The following is a 12881-nucleotide window of genomic DNA, read 5'->3' on the forward strand; positions in this document are numbered from 1 at the left end:
GACTGTCAGGCTAACTCGGCCAGAGAGAGCAGAGGTTATTCTCAGACTGTCAGGCTAACTCAACCAGAGAGAACAGAGGTTCCTCTCAGACTGTCAGGCTAACTCAACCAGAGAGAGTAGAGGTTCCTCTCAGACTGTCAGGCTAACTCGGCCAGAGAGAACAGAGGTTCCTCTCAGACTGTCAGGCTAACTCAACCAGAGAGAACAGAGGTTCCTCTCAGACTGTCAGGCTAACTCAACCAGAGAGAGTAGAGGTTCCTCTCAGACTGTCAGGCTAACTCAACCAGAGAGAACAGAGGTTCCTCTCAGACTGTCAGGCTAACTCAACCAGAGAGAACAGAGGTTCCTCTCAGACTGTCAGGCTAACTCAACCAGAGAGAGTAGAGGTTCCTCTCAGACTGTCAGGCTAATTCAGCCAGAGAGAGCAGAGGTTCCTCTCAGACTGTCAGGCTAACTCAACCAGAGAGAACAGAGGTTCCTCTCAGACTTTCAGGCTAACTCGGCCAGAGAGAGCAGAGGTTCCTCTCAGACTGTCAGGCTAACTCAGCCAGAGAGAGCAGAGGTTCCTCTCAGACTGTCAGGCTAACTCAACCAGAGAGAGCAGAGGTTCCTCTCAGACTGTCAGGCTAACTCAGCCAGAGAGAGCAGAGGTTCCTCTCAGACTGTCAGGCTAACTCAGCCAGAGAGAGCAGAGGTTCCTCTCAGACTGTCAGGCTAACTCAACCAGAGAGAGCAGAGGTTCCTCTCAGACTGTCAGGCTAACTCGACCAGAGAGAGCAGAGGTTATTCTCAGACTGTCAGGCTAACTCAACCAGAGAGAACAGAGGTTCCTCTCAGACTGTCAGGCTAACTCAACCAGAGAGAGTAGAGGTTCCTCTCAGACTGTCAGGCTAACTCAACCAGAGAGAACAGAGGTTCCTCTCAGACTGTCAGGCTAACTCAACCAGAGAGAGTAGAGGTTCCTCTCAGACTGTCAGGCTAACTCAACCAGAGAGAACAGAGGTTCCTCTCAGACTGTCAGGCTAACTCAACCAGAGAGAACAGAGGTTCCTCTCAGACTGTCAGGCTAACTCAACCAGAGAGAACAGAGGTTCCTCTCAGACTGTCAGGCTAACTCAACCAGAGAGAGTAGAGGTTCCTCTCAGACTGTCAGGCTAACTCAACCAGAGAGAACAGAGGTTCCTCTCAGACTGTCAGGCTAACTCAACCAGAGAGAACAGAGGTTCCTCTCAGACTGTCAGGCTAACTCAGCCAGAGAGAGCAGAGGTTCCTCTCAGACTGTCAGGCTAACTCAACCAGAGAGAGTAGAGGTTCCTCTCAGACTGTCAGGCTAACTCAACCAGAGAGAGTAGAGGTTCCTCTCAGACTGTCAGGCTAACTCAACCAGAGAGAACAGAGGTTCCTCTCAGACTGTCAGGCTAACTCAACCAGAGAGAACAGAGGTTCCTCTCAGACTGTCAGGCTAACTCAACCAGAGAGAGTAGAGGTTCCTCTCAGACTGTCAGGCTAACTCAACCAGAGAGAACAGAGGTTCCTCTCAGACTGTCAGGCTAACTCAACCAGAGAGAACAGAGGTTCCTCTCAGACTGTCAGGCTAACTCAGCCAGAGAGAGCAGAGGTTCCTCTCAGACTGTCAGGCTAACTCAACCAGAGAGAGTAGAGGTTCCTCTCAGACTGTCAGGCTAACTCAACCAGAGAGAACAGAGGTTCCTCTCAGACTGTCAGGCTAACTCAACCAGAGAGAGTAGAGGTTCCTCTCAGACTGTCAGGCTAACTCAGCCAGAGAGAGTAGAGGTTCCTCTCAGACCGTCAGGCTAACTCAGCCAGAGAGAGTAGAGGTTCCTCTCAGACTGTCAGGCTAACTCAACCAGAGAGAGCAGAGATTCCTCTCGGACTGTCAGGCTAACTCAACCAGAGAGAGTAGAGGTTCCTCTCAGACTGTCAGGCTAATTCAGCCAGAGAGAGCAGAGGTTCCTCTCAGACTGTCAGGCTAACCCAACCAGAGAGAACAGAGGTTCCTCTCAGACTTTCAGGCTAACTCGGCCAGAGAGAGCAGAGGTTCCTCTCAGACTGTCAGGCTAACTCAGCCAGAGAGAGCAGAGGTTCCTCTCAGACTGTCAGGCTAACTCAACCAGAGAGAACAGAGGTTCCTCTCAGACTTTCAGGCTAACTTAACCAGAGAGAGTAGAGGTTCCTCTCAGACTGTCAGGCTAACTCAGCCAGAGAGAGTAGAGGTTCCTCTCAGACCGTCAGGCTAACTCAGCCAGAGAGAGTAGAGGTTCCTCTCAGACTGTCAGGCTAACTCAACCAGAGAGAGCAGAGATTCCTCTCAGACTGTCAGGCTAACTCAACCAGAGAGAGTAGAGGTTCCTCTCAGACTGTCAGGCTAATTCAGCCAGAGAGAGCAGAGGTTCCTCTCAGACTGTCAGGCTAACTCAACCAGAGAGAACAGAGGTTCCTCTCAGACTTTCAGGCTAACTCGGCCAGAGAGAGCAGAGGTTCCTCTCAGACTGTCAGGCTAACTCAGCCAGAGAGAGCAGAGGTTCCTCTCAGACTGTCAGGCTAACTCAACCAAAGAGAGCAGAGGTTCCTCTCAGACTGTCAGGCTAACTCAGCCAGAGAGAGCAGAGGTTCCTCTCAGACTGTCAGGCTAACTCAGCCAGAGAGAGCAGAGGTTCCTCTCAGACTGTCAGGCTAACTCAACCAGAGAGAGCAGAGGTTCCTCTCAGACTGTCAGGCTAACTCGGCCAGAGAGAGCAGAGGTTATTCTCAGACTGTCAGGCTAACTCAACCAGAGAGAACAGAGGTTCCTCTCAGACTGTCAGGCTAACTCAACCAGAGAGAGCAGAGGTTATTCTCAGACTGTCAGGCTAACTCAGCCAGAGAGAGTAGAGGTTCCTCTCAGACTGTCAGGCTAACTCAACCAGAGAGAGTAGAGGTTCCTCTCAGACTGTCAGGCTAACTCAACCAGAGAGAGTAGAGGTTCCTCTCAGACTGTCAGGCTAACTCGGCCAGAGAGAACAGAGGTTCCTCTCAGACTGTCAGGCTAACTCGGCCAGAGAGAACAGAGGTTCCTCTCAGACTGTCAGGCTAACTCAACCAGAGAGAGCAGAGGTTCCTCTCAGACTGTCAGGCTAACTCAACCAGAGAGAACAGAGGTTCCTCTCAGACCGTCAGGCTAACTCAGCCAGAGAGAGTAGAGGTTCCTCTCAGACTGTCAGGCTAACTCAACCAGAGAGAGTAGAGGTTCCTCTCAGACTGTCAGGCTAACTCAACCAGAGAGAACAGAGGTTCCTCTCAGACTGTCAGGCTAACTCAACCAGAGAGAGTAGAGGTTCCTCTCAGACTGTCAGGCTAACTCAACCAGAGAGAACAGAGGTTCCTCTCAGACTGTCAGGCTAACTCAACCAGAGAGAACAGAGGTTCCTCTCAGACTGTCAGGCTAACTCAGCCAGAGAGAGCAGAGGTTCCTCTCAGACTGTCGGAGATAAGTGCCCTGCGGATGATAAATTAGCTCTTACTCCTACTGTTGACTCCCTCTGAGAACTGAAGCGCTGATGCTGAAGGAAGGGGGGCAGCAATGTTAATCTTACTGTTATCCTATTCATGTAATGGGAAGAGGAACATACGCTGGAATACGTCAAGAGAAAGTTCAGTGAAAGTCGTAGTTTATCAAGATGGAGTCGTAGACCCAAAACATTACTCTGTTGGCCGACGTGTCGTGTGATACAGGAAATTGCCTGGCTGCCTCCTCCATTATAAAAGTGGTTTTGCATCCAATCTGATTTGACTGGGTGGTTTGGGCTCTTTAGTTTTTCCTCCTCTTTCCCTTCGTTATGAGACTGAGTGATCTCTGGTCTAAGCTCCGACCTTGTCATAGGATTAATGTGTGTTAACAGGTGGGGGGGGGGGGGTTGACTTGGCTCCCTGAATTCATTGTGCTGGAGTAACCAGTGGGAGGTGGGGGGCTGAATGAGTGTGAACATTTCAGATTGCCTTTGAGGTAAAAGGGACTGCATTGTTTTTCTCCAATCAGCTCTCCTCGTAGTGGAATGTATTTTTGTGGGGATTGCCAGAGCCAATGAGGATCAAAAGGCGCTGGGCTAACAATGCAGGGAGCCAAACCATGCATCATGGAACAGAAAGGCAGCTGCCTGGCGGGATTGGAAACGGTAGCCACTCACTATGCTCCGCTCCCTGCTCCGGCTCCCGTTCCACAGCTCTATGGAATGCTGCTGATGTTCTGGTGAGAACTCCAACTCTGCCTCGCCTGGCTCTTGACACCAAAAACAACGGCCAAAAACGGAAGAACAATGTCCGGCCGACGCTGTGAATCTGGAGGCAGGTGTTGGTGGAGCATCAACAGACAGACAGACAGACAGACACAGCCCCGTGAGATTCCACCAGAGCCCACTACCACACTGGGAGGAAGAATGATGGTGGTCGTAAAAAAGGAGGGAGAAGGAGAAGAGCAGTTTAAGGAGAAAAGGAGGGAAGCTTGTTTTCAAGTCAAGGCGTTGAAGTGATTTGTGGAGGGCCTGACAGAGGTGTCACAATGACATCATCGATGGCCATTGTCCCCCCCCTGCTACGAGGCTTTGTTCTCCCATGACAACAAAAGGGGGTGGTCAGAGGACCTGTAGGAGGCTAGTGGGAGGAGCTATAGGAGGATGGGCTCATTGTACTGGCTGGAATGGAATTAATGGAACAGTATCAAACAGATCAAACATATAGAAACCCCGTTTGACTCCGTTCCATTGATTCCATTCCAGCCATTACAATGAGCCCATCCTCCTATAGCTCCTCCCACCAGCCTCCACTTCAGTACACCCAGTACCTCTCCTCTAAATAACCCCGCACAGTAGAGATGGAAGATAGTGAAACCTCACTTTGTTTATATTTGAACTGGAACTAATACTCAATACACGAACACTTCAAATGAGCTCTTTTGTCTGCCTACTTACGTTGTCAACAGTATGTCTGCTGTAGCTTTGGCAGTAATTTGATAGCGATCCATCTGCCAAGGTATTTTTTCTCTTCTCCTAATCAGGAGTTAAGATTGAATTGGGATGTGTTCCAAATGGCACCCTATTCCCTATATGGCTTGGGCCAAAAGTAGTGCGCTATGTAGGGAATAGGGTGCCATTTGGAACTAGTTTCCTAGTTTCCAAGTGTTTGTTTTTTATGACCTGGTGTTAGCGCTGCTGCCGTCCGTATGCCTTCTGGTTATGACGAGCAGTCATTAGCGAGAGAGCTAATATTTCAGCCCATTTACCGCCTCTGTGTTTTAGTGGTCTTTTAGCTGAAGATCAAACGGCTCCTTCCTTTTGGAATTCTTGTCTTGACCCGCTCCTTCTCAGTGTTTATGGGGGGAATTCGGGTCACTGCATCCCAAATCTGACATATGGGTCAATCATTTTAAGGTGAGGGACGGGAATGGTTGTCTGTGGCAAACTAGAATCATGTCCCACTCATTACTGTCAATGTGCAGTTTATTGGACTCACTACCAACCCCAAATAAATCCTGTTATTTTGAGCAACACGGAATTTACTTTGAGTAGTTCTCGTAAATTCTCGTCAAGAGGAACTCTTATTTATTCGGCAACGTTCGCATTTTTTTAATCTTAACGGTGGTATTGAAAGGACCCCGGTGTCTGATCACTGTAGGCCTAGCTCATACAGAACAGGGCTGACGACACGGACATCACATTCCATTGGAATGTTTGACTGGGATCTGCCCTTCGCCGTCCAAACAGTTTCTGGGGGATCCAGTACACTTGAACCAATTTATGATCTGTGTTGCTTGGCCTGTGACCCGGGACTACACCTCTGCTAATGCCTCCACACTGTAGGCCTAACACAAAGGCCAGACCTCCTCGCTCTCTTTGCCTAAATTCCTTTTTAAATATTTTGAGAGGGAATTCCAAGAGGTTGACGCAGGCAGATCGGCATTGTTTCTGGCTGATGTTGATGCTGCTGCTGGTTCGCCTCCTTCAGTGAGGTAGCCATTCTAGGGGGTTTTGAGGTCGATTTTTTTGCATCCACGCCAGCCAGCATCAATGCTTCTGTTATTGAGGGAGAAATGGGGCTTGAGCTGTTTTGGAGAGGGGGGGTCAACAACATATGGCCAAAAATTTAAGGGGGCACGTTTTAAACATTGTTAACACCTAAGCCTGGCATTCTGTTAATTCTTTTGTTAAGAGAGGGAGAGAGAGAAACACAAAGGCCTGATTGCATTGCCTAGGGACTGAAACGCTATAGCTGCTTATTACAGCTAACTATGATGGGAGGACCACCAGAGTTGTGACTGATGTAGCTGCCTCCGGGGTGAGACAAAGGTTTACGTATTACACAAGCAATTTAGATGGTTTCTAAACATGTTGCCAAGACACTGGGTGCTGGCAGCCCTGTCCTTGTTTAGGTTCTCTTCCCCCCTCCATCCACCTCCTTCCCCCCTTTCTCTTCCCCCCTCCATCTTTATCCTCAAATTTTGCACGGTGCAGGGGGGGGGGGGGGGGGGGGGAGTGGACTGAAGGACTCTGCACTTTTGTGTTCTCTATGAACTACGAGTGAGCTAATAAATTCTTTCAGCCACTCAGCATAGCATTCACGGATATCCCCCAAAGATTACACACACAAATCACCGGACAATGGAGGCCGCCGGGATGGCCTGGGCGCCGCAGGGGCCCCGAGGACAAGCTGGAGAGAGAGAGAGGGCTGGGCTGGGGTGGGGTGGGCTGGAGGGGGATCGAGGGGGAGCACTGGCTGGAGTCAAATGTTTTATAATGGTTTGTAATGCAGTAGTCAATGAGGGCGGTAGTGGAGGTACGGTATGTGGGGAGGACAGAAGAGGGGGATTCGGTTGGGAGGAGGGGGCACTGGGTATCTACAGAGACCAAGATGGAAGGAGACAGAGAGAGAGAAGGAAATATAGTGAGAAAAGTAGAGAGAAAGAGACAATGTGGAGGGTGATTAGCTGTGGGTTATGGGTTGGCTTTGACTTTAGTTACTACAGCACAAGCAGCAGAAAGAAAGAAAGAAAGAAAGAAAGAAAGAAAGAAAGAAAGAAAGAAAGAAAGAGAGAGAAAGAAAGAAAAAGTAGGGACATAATTAACTTGTTGGTCCCTTTGTGTTTGTCCTCTGACTGCAGGCAGGAGATGAAAGGGGTCTGCTAGGTCTCACATTCCACCCCAATTACAAGAAGAACGGCAAGCTGTACGTCTCCTACACCACCAACCAGGAGCGCTGGGCCATCGGACCGCACGACCACATTCTGCGTGTGGTCGAGTACACCGTCTCCAGGTAACTAGTGGAGAAACCCATGCCAAACATCGACCATTTACGGTTCAACCACTGATAATACAGAAACGTCCTGCGTGTGGTCGAGTACACCGTCTCCAGGTAACTAGTGGAGAAACCCATGCCAAACATCAACCATTTACGGTTCAACCACTGATAATACAGAAACGTCCTGCGTGTGGTCGAGTACACCGTCTCCAGGTAAAATCTGTGAAATTACATTGAACCAACATTGAATAAACGTTGAATTGACATCTATGTCCTGTGGGCACCGTCTCCAGGTAAAATGGCAGAAACCAAACCAAACCACCCCCTAGATACATTAATTGACCGCACATGGTTCAACCAATGATGATGCAGAAACAAGCAAAGCCTAAATAAGATGGATTTCATTGTCGATATTCCTGAGATAAATGTTTGCAGGTATAAAGTAGGGCTGGGAATTGCCAGGGACGTCACGATACGATATTATCATGATACTTTGGTGCCGATATGATATGTATTGCGATTCGCACTGTAATTTTGTTGCAATATCATTCGATGTTTCAAACATATTGCTCACAATATGTCTGCTGCAGAGGGACAAGTGAGAGCCATGAGAAAACACGTTTTGTTCAGTCTTGGAAATAAAAGTACTGACAACATATTGGCTCCCTATTTAAAAAGAACATGGAGAACAAGCTATGAGGGAAAAATACTGGAGTTTTGGAGCAGGTACAGTCAACTAGCGCACAAATAATATAGCAATATTGCCAAAACAATACAATATATCGTCAAAAATAATATCCCGATATGTAACATAACTATTTTTTCCCCATCACTAGTATAAAGTACAGTTGATGAACAGGAAAAGTTTATTTTCTAGTGAGTTTTGAATGGAGCCCGTGCCGGCTAGCTGCCAAGTCAAGTCCTGCACCGTGAAACGTGTTTTCTGACGGCGACAACTTTTGCTTTTATTGAAAACTGTAATGGCCGCTAATGACAACTGTAGATGTTTGTGGCTCTGCAGGTGATATACCAGAGCTCCGTTGCACAACAAGCTGTGATTAACAAAACAAACTTCTCGTAACTATACTAGTTAAAGTATTACGTTTTTATTCTTATAATCACTGTTGTATTGCTCGGTTTAAAGACTTCATTTTTCTAACTGTTATAATCTTGGAGGTGCTGGCGTTCTGAGGAGGAGCCATGGCGTTGGTATTTGTATGTCACTCAGTGTGAAATAGTCAATCTCTTCCTGGCAGAGCAACGACCCTGAAGGAAAATAATAAGAACCTCTCTGTCTAAATACCCTGCCCAAAATAACACATCATTAAACATTTTGTGGCTGTTAATATATTTCTCTGGACTTGGAAAGTCATCACTTTATGGGTTTGAGTTACAGCTTTGAGTTGAGATTCACCCCAACATCGTAATAACGTCCTAACTCTGAGCTTTAATGAAGCGTCAAATTTAAAACCCAATGTCTCCAGACAACAAGCTCATTAAACACTCTTCTCGTTGGCGTGTTGTCGGTGAGTTGGCTTGTTTTTACATGTCAGCATTTTCTCCTGCAGTGGTATCATCTTACTCACGTACATAATTGCTCTTTTTCCATCCAGGCATTACATGAGCACCTCTCTGTTTAATCAGGACATCCTTTAAATATACGTCTCAAACGTTCTTTACCTTTTGTCTCAATATGTGTAGTAAGCCCCAATAGTGTCAACATATGTTTAGGGCTCATTTTGGTTAATGCAGGGGTGTGTTAGGGCTTGGTTGGAGAAAACTCAGCCAGAGAGTGAAACAATACACTCTAGGTTCCTCATAGAGATATGAAACAATACACTCTAGGTTCCTCTCATAGAGATATAAAACAATACACTCTAGGTTCCTCTCATAGAGATATAAAACAATACACTCTAGGTTCCTCATAGAGATATGAAACAATACACTCTAGGTTTCTCTCATAGAGATATAAAACAATACCCTCTAGGTTCCTCATAGAGATATGAAACAATACACTCTAGGTTTCTCTCATAGAGATATGAAACAATACACTCTAGGTTCCTCATAGAGATATGAAACAATACACTCTAGGTTCCTCTCATTGAGATATAAAACAACACACTCTAGGTTCCTCATAGAGATATGAAACAATACACTCTAGGTTCCTCTCATAGAGATATGAAACAATACATTCTAGGTTCCTCTCATAGAGATATGAAACAATACACTCTAGGTTCCTCTCATTGAGATATAAAACAATACACTCTAGGTTCCTCATAGAGATATGAAACAATACACTCTAGGTTCCTCTCATAGAGATATAAAACAATACACTCTAGGTTCCTCTCATAGAGATATAAAACAATACACTCTAGGTTCCTCTCATAGAGATATAAAATAATACACTCTAGGTTCCTCATAGAGATATGAAACAATACACTCTAGGTTCCTCTCATAGAGATATAAAACAATACACTCTAGGTTCCTCTCATAGAGATATAAAACAATACACTCTAGGTTCCTCTCATAGAGATATGAAACAATACACTCTAGGTTCCTCTCATAGAGATATAAAACTATACCCTCTAGGTTCCTCTCATAGAGATATAAAACAATACACTCTAGGTTCCTCTCATAGAGATATGAAACAATACACTCTAGGTTCCTCTCATAGAGATATGAAACAATACACTCTAGGTTCCTCTCATTGAGATATAAAACAATACACTCTAGGTTCCTCTCATTGAGATATAAAACAATACACTCTAGGTTCCTCATAGAGATATGAAACAATACACTCTAGGTTCCTCTCATAGAGATATAAAACAATACACTCTAGGTTCCTCTCATAGAGATATAAAACAATACACTCTAGGTTCCTCTCATAGAGATATAAAACAATACACTCTAGGTTCCTCATAGAGATATGAAACAATACACTCTAGGTTCCTCTCATAGAGATATAAAACAATACACTCTAGGTTCCTCTCATAGAGATATAAAACAATACACTCTAGGTTCCTCTCATAGAGATATGAAACAATACACTCTAGGTTCCTCTCATAGAGATATAAAACTATACCCTCTAGGTTCCTCTCATAGAGATATAAAACAATACACCCTAGGTTCCTCATAGAGATATAAAACAATACACTCTAGGTTCCTCTCATAGAGATATAAAACAATACACTCTAGGTTCCTCTCATAGAGATATGAAACAATACACTCTAGGTTCCTCTCATAGAGATATAAAACAATACACTCTAGGTTCCTCTCATAGAGATATAAAACAATACACTCTAGGTTCCTCTCATAGAGATATGAAACAATACACTCTAGGTTCCTCTCATAGAGATATGAAACAATACACTCTAGGTTCCTCTCATAGAGATATGAAACAATACACTCTAGGTTCCTCTCATTGAGATATAAAACAATACACTCTAGGTTCCTCATAGAGATATGAAACAATACACTCTAGGTTCCTCTCATAGAGATATAAAACAATACACTCTAGGTTCCTCTCATAGAGATATAAAACAATACACTCTAGGTTCCTCTCATAGAGATATAAAACAATACACTCTAGGTTCCTCATAGAGATATGAAACAATACACTCTAGGTTCCTCTCATAGAGATATAAAACAATACACTCTAGGTTCCTCTCATAGAGATATAAAACAATACACTCTAGGTTCCTCTCATGGAGATATGAAACAATACACTCTAGGTTCCTCTCATAGAGATATAAAACTATACCCTCTAGGTTCCTCTCATAGAGATATAAAACAATACACCCTAGGTTCCTCATAGAGATATAAAACAATACACTCTAGGTTCCTCTCATAGAGATATAAAACAATACACTCTAGGTTCCTCTCATAGAGATATGAAACAATACACTCTAGGTTCCTCTCATAGAGATATAAAACAATACACTCTAGGTTCCTCTCATAGAGATATAAAACAATACACTCTAGGTTCCTCTCATAGAGATATGAAACAATACACTCTAGGTTCCTCTCATAGAGATATGAAACAATACACTCTAGGTTCCTCTCATAGAGATATGAAACAATACACTCTAGGTTCCTCTCATTGAGATATAAAACAATACACTCTAGGTTCCTCATAGAGATATGAAACAATACACTCTAGGTTCCTCTCATAGAGATATAAAACAATACACTCTAGGTTCCTCTCATAGAGATATAAAACAATACACTCTAGGTTCCTCTCATAGAGATATAAAACAATACACTCTAGGTTCCTCATAGAGATATGAAACAATACACTCTAGGTTCCTCTCATAGAGATATAAAACAATACACTCTAGGTTCCTCTCATAGAGATATAAAACAATACACTCTAGGTTCCTCTCATAGAGATATGAAACAATACACTCTAGGTTCCTCTCATAGAGATATAAAACTATACCCTCTAGGTTCCTCTCATAGAGATATAAAACAATACACCCTAGGTTCCTCATAGAGATATAAAACAATACACTCTAGGTTCCTCTCATAGAGATATAAAACAATACACTCTAGGTTCCTCTCATAGAGATATGAAACAATACACTCTAGGTTCCTCTCATAGAGATATAAAACAATACACTCTAGGTTCCTCTCATAGAGATATAAAACAATACACTCTAGGTTCCTCTCATAGAGATATGAAACAATACACTCTAGGTTCCTCTCATAGAGATATAAAACTACCCTCTAGGTTCCTCATAGAGATATGAAACAATACACTCTAGGATCCTCTCATAGAGATATGAAACAATACACTCTAGGTTCCTCTCATAGAGATATAAAACAATACACTCTAGGTTCCTCTCATAGAGCTATAAAACAATACACTCTAGGTTCCTCTCATAGAGATATGAAACAATACACTCTAGGATCCTCTCATAGACATATGAAACAATACACTCTAAGTTCCTCTCATAGAGATATGAAACAATAAACTCTAGGGTCCTCTCATAGAGATATAAAACAATACACTCTAGGTTCCTCTCATAGAGATATGAAACAATACACTCTAGGTTCCTCTCATAGAGATATAAAACTACCCTCTAGGTTCCTCTCATAGAGATATAAAACAATACACCCTAGGTTCCTCATAGAGATATAAAACAATACACTCTAGGTTCCTCTCATAGAGATATAAAACAATACACTCTAGGTTCCTCTCATAGAGATATGAAACAATACACTCTAGGTTCCTCTCATAGAGATATAAAACAATACACTCTAGGTTCCTCTCATAGAGATATAAAACAATACACTCTAGGTTCCTCTCATAGAGATATGAAACAATACACTCTAGGTTCCTCTCATAGAGATATGAAACAATACACTCTAGGTTCCTCTCATAGAGATATGAAACAATACACTCTAGGTTCCTCTCATTGAGATATAAAACAATACACTCTAGGTTCCTCATAGAGATATGAAACAATACACTCTAGGTTCCTCTCATAGAGATATAAAACAATACACTCTAGGTTCCTCTCATAGAGATATAAAACAATACACTCTAGGTTCCTCTCATAGAGATATAAAACAATACACTCTAGGTTCCTCAT

The 12881-nt window shown here is 43.9% G+C and overlaps 1 protein-coding gene across 1 annotated transcript in view; it reads left to right on the forward strand.

The window, feature by feature from the left end:
* Positions 1 to 12881, forward strand: part of LOC109880572 (hedgehog-interacting protein) — a 55473-nt gene that overhangs the window by 17532 nt on the left and 25060 nt on the right. The window contains exon 5 of the mRNA XM_031837896.1: positions 7151 to 7302. Within this exon, the coding sequence (XP_031693756.1) occupies positions 7151 to 7302 (152 nt within the window). The remainder of the gene's footprint in view (positions 1 to 7150; positions 7303 to 12881) is intronic.

This window comes from Oncorhynchus kisutch, linkage group LG12 (genome assembly GCF_002021735.2).
Source record: "Oncorhynchus kisutch isolate 150728-3 linkage group LG12, Okis_V2, whole genome shotgun sequence".
Taxonomy (NCBI): domain Eukaryota; kingdom Metazoa; phylum Chordata; class Actinopteri; order Salmoniformes; family Salmonidae; genus Oncorhynchus; species Oncorhynchus kisutch.